The sequence below is a fragment of the Lagopus leucura genome, unplaced genomic scaffold (assembly GCF_019238085.1).
Source record: "Lagopus leucura isolate 7727_CA_CO unplaced genomic scaffold, USGS_WTPT01 Super-Scaffold_100043, whole genome shotgun sequence".
In the NCBI taxonomy this organism is placed as follows: domain Eukaryota; kingdom Metazoa; phylum Chordata; class Aves; order Galliformes; family Phasianidae; genus Lagopus; species Lagopus leucura.
The window spans coordinates 3,041,008-3,063,917 of record NW_024962290.1 but is presented as its reverse complement, the minus strand read 5'-3'; the positions used below and the strand labels follow the sequence as shown (position 1 = coordinate 3,063,917).

The 22,910-nt window shown below is 44.4% G+C and overlaps 2 protein-coding genes across 2 annotated transcripts in view; both read right to left on the bottom strand.

Annotated features, from left to right (window-relative positions):
* Positions 1 to 1,012, bottom strand: part of SLC45A3 (solute carrier family 45 member 3) — a 32,123-nt gene extending 31,111 nt beyond the window's left edge. Inside the window, exon 1 of the mRNA XM_042884171.1 lies at positions 804 to 1,012. Coding sequence (XP_042740105.1) covers positions 804 to 840 — 37 coding nt within the window. The 5' untranslated portion in view covers positions 841 to 1,012. The remainder of the gene's footprint in view (positions 1 to 803) is intronic.
* Positions 1,013 to 6,630: 5,618 nt separating this feature from the next.
* On the bottom strand, positions 6,631 to 21,737 carry NUCKS1 (nuclear casein kinase and cyclin dependent kinase substrate 1). Its single transcript, XM_042884202.1, has 8 exons — positions 21,573 to 21,737; positions 14,393 to 14,442; positions 13,283 to 13,388; positions 11,143 to 11,198; positions 10,672 to 10,821; positions 10,298 to 10,450; positions 9,399 to 9,545; positions 6,631 to 8,872 (listed from the first exon to the last, which is right to left on the bottom strand). Exons 1-8 carry the CDS (start codon positions 21,587 to 21,589, stop codon positions 8,673 to 8,675), a joined length of 879 nt encoding a protein of 292 aa, XP_042740136.1. The 5' UTR covers positions 21,590 to 21,737; the 3' UTR covers positions 6,631 to 8,672.
* Between the last annotated feature and the right edge of the window lie 1,173 nt (positions 21,738 to 22,910).

Genomic DNA, 22,910 nt, shown 5'->3' with positions numbered 1-22,910 from the left:
TATCTACTTAAAACACAAATGTTATTTAACCTGAAAGAAAAGAGATTATTCAAATAAAATACCAGCCCTTCCTTAAGCTACCGCGTTTGCAAGCAAAGCCTTGAATATAAAACAGATCATCATTCTGAAGGGTAAATTAAATACGAGGGGTAAATTAAATACGAGGGGAGAGAATGAGAAATTCACCTTTGGCTTTGTGCAAGATTATTTCCATTGGCTGCCTATCTAAAAAGCAGGCAGCCAGGAGACCAAACTGCAACCACACATTAAGGCCAAGGGGTGGTTTGACCTGGAGACTTTAATTTGGTACTTACTTAAATGAAGAGAAGCCCTCATGGGCGTCTGTCACAATGGGAGAGTACACTGTGCTGCCTGCCCGCAGCTGGCTAACAGTGCTTGAACTTGACCTGTATCTATGGAAAGAGTTAACCCAAAACACACAAAAACCATTTCCTGGTCTACATAAAACTCTGAGGCTGGAGATGTGTGTTAGCCCAGGATGTGGTTATTACTGAGCTAACAAGCCACACTTCCAGATCAAACTCAAGTCTAACGTATCACACGTCGCAGGCGTTTGTGCTTTTCAATCAATGCATCACAAACACAGCAGGCTGCCTCACCAGAGCTCCACGTTATTCTCACCCTGCAGCCCCAGGGCCTTTGCTGCACAAATAACCTCAGCTCCTGTGGGGCAGCTATCTTCTTATACTTCGTTTGCCATGCTGCATGGGGGCACAGCCCCCAAACACCGGTGCAAGAATGAGGAATGATTCTTTTTGTGGCTTGCTGTATTAAAACCATACCTAAAATGTGTTCCTTAACGTACAGGAATCTCTCCATCTCCACTGTTCTTCCAGGTTTCTTCTGATGCACAGGATTAGTAAGAACAAAAATGGCAGCTCTTCACATCAACTTGATCTCATTTATGCACTTTCAGGGCCACCTATGGGGCCAAAATATGCTGGAGAGCAGAATAAATATCTTGAACTCCACCTTTTGACTTTATGTCCATCCTAAAGAAACACAAACAGTATAATTCCTAAGGCAAAACTCTCAGATTAAGACTTCACAGCTACTATTCTTTGCCAAGGGAATCTTATCCCCCCGGTTGGCCATGCCTGCTGCAGTTACAAAACCCTACATGCCTACATCTCAGTTGCACACCCTTTAAAAGTGACAAATAAGCATTTGGTTCCGTATTAATTCCCTGTAAATACCACTTCAGAGCCAATGGGGACTTTTAACTTGTGCTGGCTGAGCAGTCAGTAAATATACCAGGTTCAAAAGATCAATACTGAGGAACAAAGGGGCTTAAGCTCCTAATCGTACACACAAAGACCAGGGGCAGTGGGGAAGAGCAGCTCTTTAAGGAGAGCTCACAGCCCCTGGTGTTGCACCATTTCATACTAAGCAGTTATTTCTGGGGCAAAGTAGGTGCCACACCTCTTAATTCCATCACTGCTAATTAATCAGAAGCTGAAGCAGTGCAGTAGTACCTGGAGGTAATGCTATATCTGCTCCAGATAAAAACATCCGTGGCACAAATGCAGTGTACAACTGCAGATACCACAGCAGTGAGGTTAAGTGCCCAGTATGTTTAAAAAGAAAAGGGAGGAACGCCATGAGCTGCATTATTACAACACTCCATTGATACAGAATCTCATTTTATCACACTATGGAGGAAAATAACCAGGTCAGGTAGAAAAACAGAGACTGCAGCCAAGCACCAGCTTATATCTGGCAGTAAGCTTGTAAGAGTTGAGCAACAGAGAGGGTAGCTCACAAAGTTTCCCTAACAACCTCTGAAAACAAACACAGTAAGCATCGTTTGCTGCAGCTGATGGAAGCAGCAAACTGGTTCCCTGTGCAATTGCATCCCTCACCAAACGGATGAGCCACCACAGCACCCTTTATGGCTGAGCGTGCTGCTGAATCGAGTACCTACAAGATGCACTGACATTACACGTCAAGCTTACGTGTTCTGCCATAACACACCCTTAGAAAAACTGGGTCCCTTATGACGATTCTGGGATCCTAAAAGGAATTAGGAATGAATGCTTTACAGTGTTTATACTGATGAACTGTAACTTCAGTTTTTAAGATACACAAGCAAAATGCAGACAGAATAGCAAGACGTAGAACTTTCGATGGCAAGGCACTGTTAGCTGACGCTTAGCTCTGCTTATAACAAACGCCAAAGCGCCTTCCATCTCATCCTGCACAGAGGAGGAAGAGAAGCACGCTCAAAGCATCCTCGGGTGCACTGCAGAGGTCCATGCACGCCCTCTGCTGCTGGCCTGAGCTCCCACTGGCAGATCCAGAGAGTGAAGGGAGCTGATCCACCCCCAGGGACCACCAAGAATTTAGAAGTGCTTTTAAACCCGCTGCTAATTAAAAGCAAAGTTTCGCTGGAATTTAGACAAGGATCTGCTATCAGCCATCTTTTGAAAGGATAACCCAGGTGCACGTGATGATGCACTGAGCATGCAATCTGCACCGTGGGTCAATTTATCTGCACGTGAACTGACAGCCCTCTATCGAACTAAGCCAAGTGTGCATCCAGGTTGAATGCAGCTGCCATCTGACACCCCCAGATAATGAACTGACTGTGTATTTACTCTCACTGCTGGGACGCACGTGGCAAAATAGAAAGGCTATTAATCGCTAAGGGAAAGCTTGTAGAAGCAAGGATGACAAATAAAGGGCTTTGTCTCCTTGTAATTGGGCTTCACTGGGTTTTGAACTTGACGGCCTCCGTTTTCTTTGCTGCCAAGATGACTTAATTCCTTACATCTTCTCAACTTAAAGGTAGTAACAGGGAAGGATACTTGCCAAACTGTTCTGGCCAAAACCTGACTCAGCCTCCTCAGAGAGAAGCACGGGGTCTGCAAAGGAACAAATCCCAAAACAATCTGTGAGACATCAGGAAAGAGGAACACACATCTCACTGGCATTGACAGAGCAGAAAGCAACCGCAGAACAGCGAGACCCTTGGATACAGAAAAATTACACAAGTCGTGTTTATGGGTTATAAAAGCCCTTTTATAAAGCCATTTTTAAACAAAACCAAAAAGTTTACAAAAGAAAATAAAAGATACAGAAGAATGAGTTGCTTAATATATTCCAAAAAGGAGAAAAAAATAAAAGAGGGGACACAATTCCAACATGCTGAACAATAAAGGGTTCTTTTTCCTCGTGGTTTTTTTTTTTAATACAAAATACAAGCGAAGGATACACATTTAAAACAGAGCTCAGGAGCAGGTATGCAGTCCTGGGAACCCTTCAATAAAAGCAAAGCAGGGTTTTGTTACTTTTTTAACTTTTCTTTCTTTGCAGGTACATACAGAGACTGGAATATGTCAAATTAAGTAGCACGAAAGACCATCACACAACTCTACCAATGAATGTTGCACCTATAAATTCACGAACATGGTCATGTTCACTTCAAACCCCTTTAAAAAAAAAAAAAAAAGAAAAAAAGAAAAAAAAAGTGTTGTTTTTATTTTAAATAAAGCATTACTGTTACATTCAAACAGAACTCCTAGTACCATGCTGTAGAGCTCAGTATTGTCAAGGTATTGCAAAAGTTGCCAACCCTATCGGGCCCAGCGATGGGAGCCACGTCTGCGCACACCCCAACCGTGGGGCAGCTGCCCCTTTTTTTCTGGCCACTCTTGACATTAAAAAAAATATATATATATATATTAAAAGGGATAAAGGAGGGTTAACTGCAAAGAGCCTGATTTTTAGAAAAGCTCAACATGGGACTGCAAATACTCGGAACAAGTATTTGTTGCATACCATACAACGATGCTTCGCTGAAAGCCAAAGGCCCAAGGCCCTACCTGGAGTCTCTTCCTTCTCTACCTTCAGAGCCATTATTCAGGGTTTGCTGTGACATGATGTTCATGGTTAAACAAAAGAAAGTCACGTAGCTCTTATTTACAAGTGTTTTGTTTTTTTGTTAACAATTGCTTCTGCAGGAAAAAAAAAAAAAACAAAAAAAAAGAAGGTAAAACTCACAAACCTTCAGAACACAAAGGGAAGAAAAGATGTCAGACGCTCCCATGCGCGCACTCACACTCGCGCACTCACACACCAAATACTTCAGGGGCTTTTACACACATTATTCTGGCTTCAGTTGATTGAGTATTTCTCCATCCCACCCGCTACCCCTCCCAAAATATATATATAAAAAACCCTTGCCCCAATATACAAAGCATATGCACAACGGTGTTTTGCAGTCACACTGAGCACGCTCAGACCGATGGACCCATTCGACTCACTGCAGCTGGAGGGGGCAGGCAGTTGTTTCCCATAGTGGTTGATGCAGAGTCAGCACGTAAGTGAGAACTTGACTTAGAAACGTTTTTGTTTTGTTTTTCATACAAAGAGTTCAATGAAAAGACATTCAGATGCCAGTCTGCCACTGACATGGGAAGTCTAAGATGAGGATATGCTCAATCTGGGGACTCCAAAGGACACTGCCACCTTTCGGAGCTCTCCTATTCCTCAGCATTTTGATCACAACAGCTTCGTCGCCCAGTTCCACGCACATCATTTGTATTTAAACCTCCCCAAACTATAGGAAAATAGTCAAAGCTCAGGGAAAATTCTCTATTTGATCATATACATATAGAATATAGAATTTCCACATATAGATGGGACCCCCCCCCCCCCCCCCCAAACTTAACGCATCCTATATGCCAGCAACCATCTTGTGACAGTGTCCCTTTACACAGCTATCTGCTTGCATTTTTCATATCCTGCCTCCCCCAACAGATGAATTTCCACTTCTCAAATACTTAAACTCATGGATCAGTTTGTGGTTTTCAAGAACCATGTGTTCAACAATATGATCTGTTATAAAAATAAACACTTCACAAACAAATTACATAAAGCAAAGCACCAGTTTCTACAGCTCAAAAGCTTCCAGCATGTTACAGTTTGCTTCCCTCCCTCCTTAACCTGGGTGCCTCAGTGTCTGTTGTACCTTTGTGACCATCAACAGCGGAGGGGGAAAAAAAAAGAACAAAAAAAAAAGAAAAAGAAAAAGAAATTCAAGTACATTTTCTGCCGCTGCCCTGATAGTTCATCACCTGCAGATGCAGCTGTGTGGTGGCACAGGAGCTGAGCACGTGCAGAGCCATTAGTGGCTTTCAGGTAAGGTGTGCTCTGCTTTTCCCTCCCCATGCACTCCTTTGCTTTGCTGAAGTTAACACAACAGAACTACAAGTTTCTTGGCTGCCATATTTCTAAGTGCTCTCACCCACAAGCCATTCTGAAACTCATCTAACTTGACACGTTTGGTGCTCTCTTGCTGATCAAATACAAACCGGAACAAGTAATCTTTAGGATGAAATTCCAACCACAATTGCAAATCTTTACTGATCAAGCCTGGTGGCCAGTTAAAGACAGCATTCTTTGCATACAAATGTAAAACAGAATGTACAGAGGGATGCAGAATAGAATTTATAACAAACCTTTAAGTGTGAGACCAGGGCAGGGCACCAGATTGACTGAACTTTGGAATAAACCTGTTTACCTCTCTGCAAACGCTCCACAACCACAGCTGTTTAACAGAAGACAATCTTTTCAAAGCTTTCTTCTGTGAATGAAGCTTTCTGCTCCTTGGAGGGCTATTCATGGCTCTAGAGAAAGGCTTTTTTTTTTTAAACAGCTTTTCCTTCCAGAATGCTTAAAATACAAATTAATTTAGAAGGACGTTTTAAAACTTAACTCTGCTGCAATTGAAAAGCGCGTCCTAGAAAGAAAAGTTATGTATTAACCTTCACCATTTTCTTCAATCTGTAAAAATGTAAACTGTGGTATTTCTAACAGGTGACCAAGAGACCATTGGGGCGTAGTGTCTGCACAAACCAGCACAACAGTAAGGCTATAGGAAACGTTACAAAATCCCAGTAGTAGCACAGGATTTACATAGTGTTTGGGTTGTGGCACAAACTCAAAGATAGCATCATGCAGCCTGTGACAGCCATGGGAGATGAGCATACGAGAAAACAGAACAGCTTTACAAGAGAAAGGGCCAAAATCACCAGGCATAAAATAATCTGCAGTCCAAAACCTGAACTGAAAACAACGGAAATGCATCTTTCACTTAACTTAACCGTGTTAGCAAAACTAAAAAAGAACAACACAAATATTTATCTTAAGTGGAACTTACAAAATACACTCTTAAGAAATAAATCTGGTCTAGCAGGTAAAGAAATAGCTGTGTGATTAGATCAACTAGAGGGACTCTACATTTATGTGATCCTTGTATGCTTTAATACCAAAAAATAAATCAAGACCCTAAAGAGATTAGAATTACTTGAAACACAGTCTTGACTGAAAGGGGAAAAACTACGTGGGCCAGACACTAAGGAAAGTATACAATACCCCCAAAATATCAGTCCAAGCATTATCTGAAGTTTGGCCGTTTATTTTCCTGTGTTACCCAAGAAATGCTGAGCTAAGAGGGCAGGGGATGCAAGAGGCTCTGTCCTCCCAGAAGATGGGAAAAGTTGGTGAGGAGGAAAGGGGAGCACGTTCACTTCTTTTCAAAGACTGATACTTGACTCCAGCCTTAAGCTGTTCTGCAAAACTAAACCAGGTAAAAAAAAAAAAAGATTTACAATGGAAACACTGATCATCTTTATTGTAACGGCAACAGTAGTTTCATTATAGTAAAGAACGTTAGAGAACTTCAAATTTTAAGCCAAGGTAAAGTAATTTACCAGCCTCAATAAAACCCATGGCTGTGAATCACACAAGACAAGCACTTGGCTGTTAAATTAATGTTCCATTCTGTGGTTTAGGCTCCACACTGGGCTCAGAATCTTCGGGCTCCCTCTGCCATTCAGCCAAGTGTCCTTCCTGGTCATATTAGTGTATCGCATCTAAAAGCTCTCTGAAGTCCAAACAGGATTAAAAATCTGGTAGCACGTGCACCAGAAATCCGACTAGTTAGCTGCCTTATGTTACCTTCAAGAGGCTGGTTACAAAATATGTACTTCAGTGACAAAAAAAAAAAGGAGATGCAAAGCTTGTCAGCTGTAAGGTAACTGTGAGCAACGTACAAAAGCACAAAGGGTCTAAGGAAAAAAAAGAAAGAAAAAGGCAGATCCAGTTTTTAATATTTCCACCAACAAACATGGCAGCAATCTCTGCATCAGGGTTTGAAAACCAAGGCTTGTGTACTTCAATTAAGTTTAAAAAAAAAAAGGATATGGCTGCTTTGATAAAAACACATTAAAATGCCACTACACACACCTCAAGTATCTCCTTTAGAGGGACATCCTGCTTTTGTTATAGAACCATAGCCCTGCTACACTGCTTTCAAGCTTCATTCCCTCTCAGCTTCATCCTTTAACACTGTTCCCTACTCCAGGCTTCCTAGGCTTAGGGAACAGAATGACGACCAACAGAGGCAGACATGTCAGCGTGGGAGCAGAGTGAATAAATCCTCCCATGCTGCAGTAGGGAGGATGAAGAAATGGAAGTGGTACTGGGGTGATGTTCACTATTGATGGAAGTCTGCTGTCCAACATTGTAGCTGGAGAGGCTTAGACATGATTACACAGCCTTCTGAGGACAGATGGAGGGAGAGAAGAGAAGCACTTAAGCGTGACTCATGGGATCCGAGACTGACCAGAGCATTACAGGAATCCTTTGCTTCACATTTATAAAAGGACATCCCTCACCCAAAAGACACACACAAAAAAAATCTACTTCTAGAATGTCCACCATTTTTTTTTTTCCCTTGGAACTTTAAAGAAAGTGTCCACAATGTCAACTGGAAAGCAGAGCTTTAGAACTTTTCAAATGTCTCTTCCCTATTCTGCCCATCTATAGCCGACCTTGGAAGAAGTCAAACAGAATTAGTGGATGTGAGCAGCTTCTAGGTTGTGTGTCTGAAATAGCATAGAATGAACCGAGATCTGCCTAAGCAGAAGAGTATTCTATCCAGGAAAGATGAAAGATCTTGCATCCTAACTGGAGGATGTTTCCAGATAAAAGACAGTGGACCCCCTATCAGTCTCTTGATTGCTTTCCATTAAAAAGTTGCATGAATCCAAGAAACACAGGCTTCCTCCCCGTGTTTCCTCTTCTGCAGTTTATACATATATTTTTCTTTTTCTGAGAGAAGGAACTTCTATTGAGAAAAGTCTATTAAAGCATGGTTGGTTTGTTGATTTGTTTTTTTAACCATGTATTCTAATACAGAATTATAGTTTTGAACAACTCTTACCAGCACTGGGAAACCTATTCTACTCAGTGATTTGTAAGTGTGGTTTCCATGTATCAGTCCCAAACCTTATTGCTTCACAACTGCAGTATCCCTTGGAAAAAAAATATATATATTCAAATGGTCTGTTAATTTGTCTCAAATGGCTTTTGGATTTGGAGGGGGAGGGAGAATGGAATGGCCAACACAGAACAGTGACTTCAAAATATTACTGTATGAGGGTTTCCTCTTATTAAAAAAAGGATACACTGTATTAAACAGCTGAAAGTAAAGACAGCATTCAAAGCCCATGAGTCAAGCCACAGCCAAAACCGTGTTCTACCCCTAAGTATGTTTTCTTTTTCCTTTTTTCTCTCTCTCTCTTTTTTTTTTCTTTTTTTTTTTTTCTTTTTTTTTTTTAAACAAAGATATCCTCAACTGCCATTTAATCTTCACCAGAGGGTGCTTCCTCTTCAGATCCCTCATCCCCTGACTTCTCTGGCGGAGGGCTGGCTGATTTTTTCTTTTCTGGAGGACTTTCAGGCTCTTCATCCTCTTCTTTGGGGGATGGGGTCTTTTCTTTCGTTGTCTTGGAAGCTGTGGGGCGGCCTGCCTTCCCTTTGCCTTTCACTGGACTGGGAGTCACTGGAAAAAGAAAAAGCTTACACAAGTTATTATCTGCCACCAAAACAAGAAAGTGACAAGCCTTTGTACAAACAGGATTTAAAGACACTGCAGTAGCAGGTCTCATTTTGCTCTGACCATGGCGTTACATTCATTCCACAGTACTGAAGTTGAACTGAATGAGGACTGCCAGCTCCTCCACCCTTAATGACCAAGAATCCCAAACAAAGCCACAAATTACATTAATTGGTCATGAGATGCAGAATGTCAGACTGCAACATACCAGCAGATGTTCACAATCAACACAGGTTTTGTCAGCCATACATAAATACTAATTCAATCTCTTAATTAAGTAAGAATTCAAGACATCATCATTTCACTGTGTTACTTTAAATCACAATAAGTGACTGCTTAAAAGAAACAGCCCTTCAACATAATAAAGTAATGCCTACTGGCCCCAAAACTTTTGTTCAGTCTTCAATAAATAAGTACTAAAAAACTAAGTACTGGTCTCTAAATTAAATTGCACAGTTCTGCACAGACTCACCTGTAGCCTTTAGCCTGGGCTTTGGCATCTTCTTTTCTTTCCTCTCTGGCTTGGACTTCTTGGAGGCCTTTTTATTTTTCTTTTTTGAACTGCCATAGTCACTATCATCATCATCTTCCATGAGAAAATCCTCATCGCTTCCTGAATCTTTTGAAACAACAACAAAATTAAATTCTTGAAGACAAGGAGAAGAAGCAAAAAAACAAAAACACCCAACAAGTTAAAAACAGAGAAGTCAGAAAACTAAAGATGCTGTGACCTTATGAGCTTCCAGCTGCCTGCTGTCCTAGGGAAACGTGGCAGAAGATTTCACAGTAGTAGGGATAAAATATGACAGAACAGGGGGCCTTTTTCAGAACCTTGAAATATGATCCATCCTAAGGAATCCATTAAGAAATGCATTTGTGATGATAACCTTACTCCCTTCTGAAATCACATCTGCATCCACTATTTCAAAAATCTTACTGTGGTTCATCACTGGTTGAATTCATCTCCCCTTGTGAAACTAACTGTCCTAACTTTGATCAATCAAGGATAAAGTATTTTTCCCATCAGCTGAAAAGCAGCAGCAATGCCTCGAAACTGATGGAGGTAACAAGCAGCAGCAAGAAACATTAAGAAAATTTCAGTGCTCCTCAAGTGCTGCTTATAAAGAATTCCTTAGAATTCCTGCAAACTTAGAACAAAATTTTTAAATGTCAAAAATTGACAGTCTGACAGACAGGTACTCATTAATGAGTAAGCACCAAAAAGAATAACTTACATCTTTATTGTCAAGTCAAAAAGGAAACTGCTCCTTCTTCTATTCAGCCAGACCCATCAGCCTACATCTAGTACTGCTGCCCATATGACCAGGGCTTAAACTTTTTATGGCTGTCAGTACAATCCCATCTACTCACTCTCTTGGAACTGTGCCTCATCGTCCTCTTGTTCTTCCTCCTCACTACCCACATCATCCATAAGCATCTCTCGTTGTTTGGAAGCTGCTTTGGATGCTGCCTGTCTCTGCTGACGCACGTTTTTGTGGTCTTCTTTCTCATCCTCACTGTCCTCTGCAGCACAAAGTCATCGTGTTATAATGAAGACAGAAAATACTGGCCAGCACATCTTCATCAGCCAGTGAGTGGACAGACAAAAGTCCACTTTATAGAACAGTGTAAGGAGTAAATGCATACACAGCACAGAACTACTGCAATGCAATAGGAACGAATACATCAATATTCATACTTGCTGAACAAGAAAATTAGAATTATTATTGCAATTGTTTCTTTACCTGCAGGCCTTTTCCTGGATTTAGAGGCTCTCTTATTCTTATCTGGTTTGGCCTTCTTTCCTTTTTTGCTTTTTTGAGAGCTCTCATAGTCACTGTCAGCTTTGCCATCATCTGCTCCTAAGTCATCATCTTCACTGCCAAAATCTTCATCTGGAAGGAAAAAGGGAGAATATTAAGCTTCCTCTGTGATCGTGGAACAGAGGAGAATCCGAGGGAGGAGACAAGCATCCACCTCTCTACCTGTGAGGACAATCTACAGCAGCATCACATCACACAAAATCTGCTGCCCCCAACCAGGGCTGGAAGTAACAAGCAGCAGAGGCAGCATCCAGCTTAAGATAAACGTGTCAGGAAAGTGCATGCTTCTCTAAACAGAAGAACTTCTCCTGTGTGACAGATCTCACTCCTGGAACATTCTTACAGATTGGCCTTTATTTGGAAGGTAATTATCAGTGCAGCATGGTTAGTTACCTGCTGAGTGCGAATCATCTTTCTTAGTCTTCACATCTTTTTCCTCTGAATCCTCACTGAAAAGGAGGGAAAGATTGCTTAACTCCTATTTCACTCATTTGCTATATGGAAAATAACAATTTTCAGAGAGCAGATTGATTTCTAGGCCAAGAATACCCACTTTTCCTGAACATTACATTATACTTTAGCATTACTCAGTAGCACATGTAGTTATGGTTGGAAAGAAAGTTCAAGCTCTGTACCACGTAGTGCCAAGGAAACCAACCAGGAAATAAGGGTAAGGTAACCATGCATTTTTCTCCAGAGACTACTAATAATCCAGATGTCTTCCATCTTACAGTTAGGATTTTGAAGTTATATGTGCTAATACAAGGTCAAATCTATTAAAAGGAATATAGTTTTATCCTGACTATATGTATAATGAAGTCCCTTCTCTTTTTCTCATTGTTTTCTTTGGAAACCTTCACTCTGTCTCACCAGCTCACTACAACACATTTGGTCTGCAGGCTCCCAATCTGATCTCTGACAGACTTTCACCTCCCCTTACAGTGGTTTCAGTCCTCATTAGAGCCTGTCCCATCAAATAGGTACTACTGCTTCTGCACCCAAATCCCTACCACTTGTCACCTTGACTGTCCAGGTTTGGCAGTAGGAGCTAACACAGCATTGCTCAAGAACTTCCACAGTTCAGATAACATGTTACCCTGCAGTCCCTCAGGCCCATTTGATTTCAGCCTGATGGACAACTGTGGATTTGAAAGCAATACGTGCATTTGTTTCACATCCAGACTCTGTGCAATGCTTGTAACACAAACAGAAGTGTTCTTACATACTTAAATATCACTTTAGTTAATAGGACACCGTGGTCAACACTATTTAGTTGCTCTGGGAGCTCCCTAGCCCAGTTTCTTTATATAACATCTTATCTACCTCAAATCTTTATTTCAGGTGTTATCTAGAAGTTTGACCTCGAGAATTTCTTTAAGCATTGCACGAGCAGAACAAACACACTGGCCTAAGCAAACTGCAGCAACCTGCCAAGCAACAGATGAACTACACTGGGCCACAGTTAATGTAGTTAGATACCTGAAGTATTTGAATAACATCACTTCTGCATTAAATGTTTACCCATCGTTCGTGTCAAAACAGTGCAACAGCAGGAAATGATTGCTTGGCTTTTCTTTCCTGAAACCATTTCAAGACGTGAAAACATGAAGTTCACATCTTTGGGAAAATTAAAAGCCATGGTCAAAATGGCCTCACCCTCTCAGTTTATAACAGTAAGTAAAAATGTTCCCTCATGCCTACATTCAGCTTCCACCTTATAGCACAGGAACATGAAGGGAGAGAGAGATGGAGAGAAACATCTGTAGCATACCTTGTGGTAAGTTAGCTATATTCCACCAAACAATGCAAGACAGTTAAGAGATAACCAGCTGGCAGAATCTCCGTCCCTGAAAGCAGTCAATTCATTTAATAGGTCTCTTTTCATCATGTTTCTTACAGCAACCATTTGCTGATCACAGCTATTGTCAATGCAAGATACCCTCACTCTACAAGAAGGACTTCCACTGTTAGCAGGGAATCATTCAGAATGCAGACATTTCACATCGCCACAGCAATTCAGTTACCAGAACAAGTTACTCAGTTTCTGAATTAGACAAAATAAGAAGTGAAAAAAAAACAAAGAGCTGCAAAACTGACCAGTGGCCCCTACCACTGCAGTCACTGTACCTGCCCTATTTAATCTTCAACCACATAAATGCTCTGAGCACACCAAAAAAACACAGAGAACGAAAGGCACCCAGCCACCAACTTACCTGGAGATAATTGCACCAGTTGCCAATCTTTGTAACTCGTATCAAGTTCCTTGCCATTCCAACTGGATAGCTCTGGAAGGCTATTTTAATGCCAAAGTGCTAGTGACAAGTACTTTACACATGATTTCCCTGCCAACTTCAATAAAAAAGAATCACCTCAATGTCCAAGCTGGTTAGGAGAGCTTTGTGATTGAGAGCTCTGTGTCCTACACTGCACGTTTTGGTTTCCACTTACAATCATTGCTCTCAGAAGATACAGCTCCCCACACACAGGACAAGGTTTGGAGACACGTTCTTAACAGATGAAGAGCTTCTTTTACCTGTCTTCCTGAGAATTCTTCCCGGATCTCCTCTTATTTTTAGCCTCGCGGGGAGATGAGCGGATTTTCTTGGATGGGGGACCTGAATCTCTCCCATAATCTTCATCTAGATGGGACAAAATGGTTTTGAATCAAACTCCTCCTTCCCAGCAAAACGACCTCCTCAGCCAGCTGAAACTGACCATTCCAAGCACACAAAAAGTAGCTCTTAAAGAAGATAAAACCTCAAAGTTACAAAGAAAGCTTTACAGAAGTGAAGTCCTGCCTTCCGCTGCTGATTTACCTTTTCTTCTGCCAACAGCACCATAACAGCACTGCACACAACCAAATCTGAAACAGAAGTGTTGGGAAACACACAAAATGCTTCAGAAGAAAAAGGGGCATCTTAACTTCACAGCTCATTAGGAACACAAACCATCATGGAAACCTATTAGAGGTTAACATCCATTCATATATTTGTATGCTTTTAACAGCAACTTTATTTACTGCCCTATGATGGAAACAAGGCATTACACAATACCTTATACAATACAACAGGGCATATTTGTTTCCAATAATTATCAGTGTAACCACCCTTAGGAAACAGTAGCAGTGCATCTATTTTCTAAGAACACAAAACATATTCCATATGGCAGCCAGAAATATTTCATCAATTCTGACAGAATATGCTAAGATTCTTTATTATTTTTTTTTTTTTAGGTGCAATTCACAACTATGCCCAACATGATGGGATTAACTGAAGCCCACTAAAATAAATTGAAAACACATTTAACTATAGGAAAAAAAAAAAAAGCAGCACCAGGGTTGTTGGTTTTTTTTTGCCACAGAACATAACAGAGCAGGGAAGATGGTTGCTGCCAACAGCCTGAAGGCACTACAACAATACAAGCGTTAAATAACAAGATTTCTATCACCATTGTTTGTTTAATACAAAACATATGAGAACCATTATATTTTCAAATGCTCATTAACAGTTCAGAGGCTGCAGAGTAGAAACTCCCCAGAATTTAGGTTAAAGATGTGACTGGAAGCAACGTAATTAATATGCAAAGCCTTAAATGAACCCCTGTAGCCCAAGGATATGATGTTGTTAAGAACAAAGTCATTTACCAGCATCATCTGATTCCTGAAACTGGGAGTAATCGACCACCTTCCTGTTCCTGTTAGAAAGGAGGAGGGGGAAAAATAAGTAGCAGTTCAGCAATCTGAGAGACACAAAAGCTTTAAGTGACAAGAAAGTGCCACGCTCTTATTCCCAGCACAGGGTTTGTAGACCAACAAACATCCCGAGAGGTCCTGCACAAATAAGCCACCTAGGGCTTGGTGGTCCCAGCAGAAAACATGACATGTTTGAGCAATTTCCTAAGGCTGAATTCTAGCCTCAGAATTCCAAGGTGCTTCTTGATAAGCTGCGCTCCCATGGCTGCTGTGACAAGAAGCCACCAAACGCCGTGTGCTGCAGCTCTTTCATTAGTCAATCTACACACATCATTACAGCCACAGTTGTAAAAGCACCGTTTAAAGGCAGAGTCCACATCCAAAGATGAAAGATGCATTTGAAGAACGCATCGATCTGAGGTTTCTTAAGGCAGAGCTCCCACTAACTCTGCTTCAAAGCTGTGATGTTTCAGATTCTGGATTAAGAACAAAAAAACAAATGCAAGTAAAGGAATGCTGACAACTTTATTAAATAGTTGTTGGATATCAGAAGTGCCTCGTAGCAAGGCAGCATTGCTGAAATAAACCAAGTGTTCGACAGGTGCCAGTGCACAGGTGAGGCAGCATTAAACACCATTTGTAACACAACACTGCACACAAAGCCTCCCTGCTTTTTATTCCAGTGCTACAGTTGTGGGTTTTCTGCAGTCAATGAAATCTGAGCAAAGTTACTGGAATGCTTTTCAGAATGACTTGAAAAGGAAAGGGTTTATGCCTCCTTGTCACATGGAAAGCGAACTAAAAAAAAAAAGATCACTTAATTATTTGCATTTTTTACCCTTGAAGAAAAATCTTGACATTATACTTCTCGAAATGGTTTAAACCATTCATTTCTGTCAATTAACTCTCACAATTGATTAAATAATGCTTTGGGGAAAGCGCACTAAAATCTTCTCAAAGCTCCTAATAGCACAAATTACCTGTTTCCGAGCTGCTCTTTTTCAGATTCCAGCTCCTCACAGCTCAATATAACCACACTTGCTCTCATACTTTCTCCTTGAGCTGCTCCTGTTCCCACGTGTTCTCTAACACCTGCAGCTCAATGCTGCCTTTTGGCTGCCCTGTCAATCAGTTACTCTGATGCTCTAATTAATATGTATGACAGCCCTAACAACGGTTAAAGCTGTTCCCAAACGGAACATTAGCAAAGGCCCTGCATGCATTTTACCCCACCTGCATTTCTGAGCAGCACCTGAGCACAGACCAATTCCATCCTTACTTCATCAGCACCTTCCCTGCTCTCTCACCAGCTGTGAGTCGTGCAGTACTGAGTGTCCTTAACACAGCAACCATAACAGCCCAGGACAGACAGAATTGGGCAACTGCAGAAGCAGAGGCCACCAATGCCTCCATCACAGACCTGAGGACCCTCCAGCATATGAAGCACCTGCCTTCACCCTGCCCTCCTGAGCTGCAAGGACTGCTGGATTTCACGTTCACTTCCCAGAACTGAACTGCATTTTGGTCAGTGTCACACATGGTTGATAAAACTGCCCCCTTGAACGTCCCAGGAGCCAGCGCTGCGTTCTGGTTGTCAATCTGACACCCATTCTAAGCCTTCCTCCTGTCCAAGTACCTCTATTTGTGACCTACAGCAGAGCAGCAGCCTTCCAACAGAGGAAGCAGCATAATTACTTTATTTCAAGCCTACACAAAGCCTCTTAAAGCTCCAACAACAATAAAAACCAAACCAACACAGCCAACAAAAGAAAGCAAGACTAGTCATCAGATTTCTACAGGTTGAATCCCATCCAAGCTTCGGGGTAAACGTGAGTACAAAGCACAACTGCAATGCCTGCAGAGCACAGCCAGCCCTAACAGCACCATGCCCACTCAGGAATACTATACCAGCAAGGTCTGCACCACACAACTCAACCTCCTGGTCCAAGAGGAGGTCAGATCATAGGATCACAGAATGGCCTTGCTTGAAAAGGACCACAGCATTCATCTCGTCCTCACGGAGACTCCTGCCCACGCATGGGAAGCCAAGTTTATTCTGGTAAGCATGTGAAGAGCGATGAAGTTGCCAAGTGAGCTGTTTGATTTGCTTTAAGTTTGAGGTATTATGCTTTTCTCAATAAGCATAAACAGGGAAAAGGAGGTAGTGCTGCTGGATATTCAGTTCTAGCAGCTTTGTAATACAGGGGCTTCAAACATCACTTAACTGACAAGCAAGATGGAAATTGCAATCGTGCCACCTTGCAGTGAGTTGGTCACACACAGCTCACCTTGCTTAGTTCAGTTCAGGCCCACATTGAATCACATCTTTAATAGAAAACAACAACAAGCAAAAGGATATAAATGGTCAATGTCCTTTCTCTACATACTGCACAGGACGTGTTTTTAGTCAGAAAGTACATTCTGCTATTTTCTCATTATCTGCCCTGCAGGACTAGGGATATTTGGAATCATTAAGAAATCACTATGGCAGAAGCAAACAAGAACAAAACAGCATCTGTACTGATATTGCCTGAACTTGAAAGACGACCCAGCAGAACCAAAAGAAGCTCACGAGCAGAAACAAAACCAACTGCTCTCCCATTTGCCATTCTTCTCACTCCACACTCATCACTCACCTCCCTTTTATCCTCATATTCTTCTTCAGAACCACCAGCAGTAACTGCATGTTTGCAAAGACTGCATCTTCCACTGCACTGATGTGATAAAGTCAGGGAACTTCATTGGAGATGAGATCCAGGGAAAGCAAACAACGCAAACCCACCAAATTGCAAGCAAACATACAAAAAACACACTGTTAAACTCAGACTGAGCATAAAAAGACAGACCAAAAGACATCTGGGACAGATGTTGTTCAATCTGGTTTAAAACAGACCATGAAATTGTAAGATAACTTCTTTGCTCTTACAGCTTAATATTAAAGTGTACATATGAGAGCGAGCTGGGGGAGGAAAGGCACAGAGAAAGCCCTGAGAGCTGAAGTTTCTCGTGGCAGCTGTCAGTTCTGCATTTCTGGAATGAAGATCAACCCAGAAGCACAATGGCACATGGCATTAAAAGCTCTCCAGTGATTTCATAAGAACTCAGAACTGCACAGCAGAGTTCTGACAACTCGTACTTGAAGCGTATCAGAATCCAGTTCCAACATGATGGAAAACAACATCAGTATTTAAAAGGATCACTGAACACCCACACGACTGAACACAGGCTGTGTAACAGCATCGCATCTCCAGCTAACACTGCCCTCCAACAGCAGCACTCTGAAGTTGCCTTGTCAGCACACAAAATAATGAGGAGTCAAAATACTTCTGGTCCTCTAAGGAGATGTTTAAATCCTTCTGTATTTCCACAGGCACTACAGATAAAGTCCAAGATTAAAAAAATATATACATTGCCACTGGAAAGCACAGCTAAGAGTCTTTAGAAAGAAGACTCATAGCTGCCTCATCTTGCAAGGAAGAGGAACGTTTAGGTCAAGCAATTATCTGCAGAAATAACAGCCTACTTTCTTATACAACTTGAGAAGTAAAATGAATAAGAGGTGAAGCGGTTGCTGATGGCTTTGTTTTAAATTATGGCATGGAATTAAATAAACTTCCAACAAAGCTTCTGTGAAGAGGCACAGCCTGCCTTCACCCCCCATGCCTGGCACACGCAGGGTCAGTTTCAACTGCAGGTTCTCATTGCAGTGGGCAGAGCTGCCCTGCTTGGATGGCAACGTGTCAGCAGTAAATACTGTCCCCAACAGCACCACTTCTGTGCCTTCTTACAGAGACACGAGAGATGGGTAGGAAATATTCTTAGGGGCACAGCTGTACTGAGGCAAGGCTCACTGACCAGAGGGTCCCAATTAAAGGGGTCATTATTTGGGTCTGGGCTTGATGCAACTCCAAACATCAGGAAGACTGGGCACAGCTGATGGCATCTGCAGGATTTTTAGGGATACACAACCTGAAACCCAACAAAACAATGAAATGGTTGATGAGGCTGCAGTTTTATCAGCCTTGTGCCCGCCCTCCTTTTGATATAAATGAGAAGATGCTATAATGCAATATAGAAACATTCTAAAAGCAAACAAAAAAACACAAGATAGCAGAAGCCTGTTCTGCAACAAACACTGCAGAGTAAAAATCAAGTTATCAGGAATGCTACCTTGCTTCTTGTTTCTCACCACACCACAAGTCTTCAGAGCAACTGACTTGTCTTTCTACCTATCCAGAAGCTATCTTGCTCATCTCTGGACACTGCCACGCAGATTACTCAAAGTAATTGCCACTGCCCAAGGCATTTTCTGCTCTCCCATGCAAGTTATCCAGAATCCCTTCCACTTCACACTGTTCAGGTGCAGTGCTAGCAACAAGACAACTGATATCTAATAAATGCTTTTTTTTTTCCTTCCTGCAACACTGTTGCCAACACAGGACTGGAAGTTGCTAATGAAGAAGAGCTAAGTATGCAAAGCCATAAAGCCTTGAGACACCGACAGAGATCTATTTGTAACTGCCTTGAATCTCCAAACAAATCAACCAATCACACTGGGATTTCGGTGCTTGCCCAGACCTTTCCATCTTGCAATGCCTGCAGGAATGAAGCAGCAGCAAGTGAAAGTGACCACTGTGCAGCAGAACGTGGGAGCTGATGCAGGATTTCATTAATTAGCCACGCGAGGGAAAGGTTCACTAATTGTAGCTTCTTTTACTTTTCACTGTTTGCCATCTTCTAACAATAGTGCAGATACCATCATCAGCCACCCGGGAGTCGTCTAATTGCACAGAAAGGATTTGGCTCTGAATTAACAAGCATGAAACCTGTAAACACGTGGGCTTTATTACTACTTAACAACTACAAGGAACTGAAGTCAACAACCGGACTCAGTTTTAAGGCAGCCTTCTACTGACAAGCAGAAACTGGGGATATCTGCTGGGTCTTACAAAGTTCACTGTTTGAGGTATGTATACATTCCATAGAAAACCAGCAAACATCACCAGTGAATTAAAAAACATCACTACATCCGATTCTGATGAGGAACTTCTCACCAGAATTCCACATCACCAACAGTAAGACATCCAGAAGTTATAATCTCAAAGGCTTAGGATTTGAAGCTATGGTGAGAGTTCTCCACCTACTCCCAAGCACAGCAGTGCAACAGACCGGCCAGGTTCAGCCCTGAGAGAGCTACAAACACAGCTGGGCAGCAGCTTGCTACACCCCGTGCTGGCACGTGCCAAAGGGTGCTGAGCTACTAACAGCATGCTGGACTTTGGCACTGAGTTCTGCTGCACAGCAGTGCCTGTCAACTGCAAGACAGGTCAAGTCTTTTGCAACACTGCATGATTTTATGGATTTTGGTTTGTTTGTTTGTTTTTTGTTCTGGTTTATGAAAGGTTTCTTACAAAGGTTCCAGATACCAGAAGCCTTGAGAACTGAGTTGTTAAAGACACGCTTTCCTAACCTGCAGCAAAACTCCAGTGCTGGCAAGTAAATCAGCAGCAGAACACACACAGAGCAGCACAGTCACATCAGCATTATTCTGGGACAAAAACACTGCCAGTCAAATTCAGACCACGAGTCCATTTACCCCAACAGCCTGTCTCACAAAAAGCCAGAAGCTGATGGAGCAGAGCAAGGTGTTCACTCTGCTCACCACCTCTCAAACCTGAGGCCATTCCTGAGCTCTGCTCCCCTTCCTTTTGCAGGCAGACAAACCAACCAGCTGTGACAACAACAGTTTCATGGATCAGTGTGACAAACATCCTGATTTCATGCTGTATTCCCACTCTTTTTTTTTGTAAACTCTGACATGTTAGGGACATGAAATAGAAAAGGTAACACCTATAAGTTTGCATGTATAGTTTATGGCCTGGACTTACAAAAGCATTGAATGGTTTGGTTGGAAGGGACCTTTAAGGTGATCCAGCTCCAGCCCCCCATACAAAATAAATCTTAGAACTGCCATGAATCACATCTTGATTATTCCAAAATAAAATACAGTTGGACTTGATAATCTTACAGGTGCTTTCCAGCCTATGAGGTTATCCCATGTCACAGAATCATAGAATTACAAGCTTGGAAAGGGTCTACAAGATAATCAAGCCCAACTGTCCCCCTATTACCCTTAATATCCTAGATCAGGCTCATAGAATCACAGAATGGCCAGGGTTGGAAGGGACCTCGAGGATCACGAAGCTCCAACCCCCTGCCACACGCAGGGCCACCAACCTCCATATTTCATAGCAGCCCAGGCTGCCCAGGGCCCCATCCAACCTGGCCTTCAACACCTCCAGGGATGGATGGGGCATCCACAGCCTCTCTGGGCAGCTGTTCCAGCACCTCACCACTCTCACAGTAAAGAACTTCCCCCTGACATTCAACCTCAATCTTCCCCCACGAGCTAAAAAGTTTAAGTAATAACTGCCGTGCAACCTTGAGAAAAACGAACAGAACATGCAAACAACACACGAAGAAACACCTCACCAACAACGACGATTTCAACCACGACAGAAAAACACGGCCAGCAACCTCCTCACCTTCCTAAACCCCACACAATCCTCGTCTACCGCCGGCACATCCGAACGGCCCGACCCGAGCAGCGCGGGTCGGGCGGGGCTCTGAGAGCGCGGCTCCCGCGGGGGCGGCTCCATACGGCTCCGCCCCCCCCAACAACGCGCGGTTCTGCTCCGCTCCCCCGCACGGCCCCCCCATCCCCCCCAGCCCCACACTGCGCTCCGCCGTGCGGAAATGGCGCCGCGCTCCGCAGCCCCACGCGGGTCCGTGCCTGAGGCGCTGCGCTCAGCTCCAGGCAGCGAACGGCGTTCCCTTCTTCTCCCCCCAACCTCCACACGCAGAGCGAGGCCTACACAACCCCTGTGTATAATTACATTTCTGTACGCGATTTTACACCGTAAAGGACGGGTTACACCGACCAGCGGCCCACGCTGCAACCCGCCCGGCCTCCCCGCCCCCTCCGCCTCGCACAGCTCACAGCCCGGCCTCCCCGCCCCGCCTGCCCGCCTCAGGCCCGGCCCCGCGCTCAGGGCCTACACCGACGGCCTACACACAGCTCCGGGCCTTGAGGAAAGGCGGGAACGCGGCCTCGGCGCCCTCAAGGACTCACCTGACAGGCCTGGACATTTTCCCCGGCGCTTCGGGCCCGGCCCGTTGGAAGCCTCCCGTAGCCGAGGGGGAGGGAAAGGAAAAAAAATAAACCCCGCAACGGTCGCTCGGTGCCGCCCGTCCCCTCCCCGCAGCGCTGGGCCCGGAGCCTACAGGCCGACGCCTCTCCGCCCAGCTCAGCCCCCTCAGGGCCGCAGCCTCCGGCCCGCGCCCGCCCGCGGGAGGCTCCGCGCTTCCTGTGTGTGGGCCCGGTGCCGCCGCTCCGCCGATCCCCCCCGCAAAATGGTCGCGTTCGCACCGCTGAGAGGATGCGAGCGGGGGGCGGTGCAGCCTAGCTCGCTGGCACCACCTCCCGCCTGGCTCATTGGTTGCGGGAGGAGGCCGGCCGCCACTCATTGGTCAGTTCGAACCATCACGGCGGGAAGGCCCCGCCCACTCTCCCCGCGGGGAAGGGGGGTGAGGACGCCCCGCATGCTCAAGCTGCTCTGAGTCACAGAGCGGGTTGAAGCGCTGCCGGCAGATTCGCCGCCTGCTCCGCCGCTCCGGGTGCCGCTCCCCCATGCCGCGCCGCCCACTTATCCTCACGCCTCCGCTTCAGATACCGAGCCCGAATTTTCTCCGGGGCGCAAACAGCTGTGGGACCGGCGGGGCGCGATCGGCAGATTCGCCGCGCGGGGCCCGGCGTGCCGTTGGAGAAAAAAGGCGGGGAAGCGCCGCGCCGCCCCGCAGCGGCAACCAGAGCCCCGCAGCGCCGCCCCCGCACGGCCGGGCCTGCGCGGCTCCTCTCGCACTGAGGCCCCGCTACCCAGGAGAGCTCGTCCGCACCGCCCGGCTCTGCAGCTTAAGGCCGCGCGGTTAGAGCAGGGAGCGGCCTTTGTCATGTAAGTGTGCCCGCGGGCCGGGCCTCCCGCCGAGGGCTTTACCGAGAGGGAGCCGCAAACGCAGCCCTGCGGGGCTTCGTGGTTAGAAAAGGAGCTGCTTTTCGTCTGTGGAGAAATGAAACCTAACCCACAAAAGACTGTTGGGGTTGGAAGGGAGGTGTTCGAGGTCCTCACGTCCAAGCCCTGCTAACATGGCAGCTCCTGGGGCAGCTGTAGGCTGTATCACAGAATGGCCATGGTTGGAAGGGACCTCGAGGATCACGAAGCTCCAACCCCCTGCCACACGCAGGGCCACCAACCTCCACATTTCATAGCAGCCCAGGCTGCCCGGGGCCCCATCCAACCTGGCCTTGAACACCTGCAGGGATGGACGGAGCATCACAGCCTCTCTGGGCAGCTGTTCCAGCACCTCACCATTCTCACAGCACAGAACTTCCCCCTGACATCCAACCTCAATC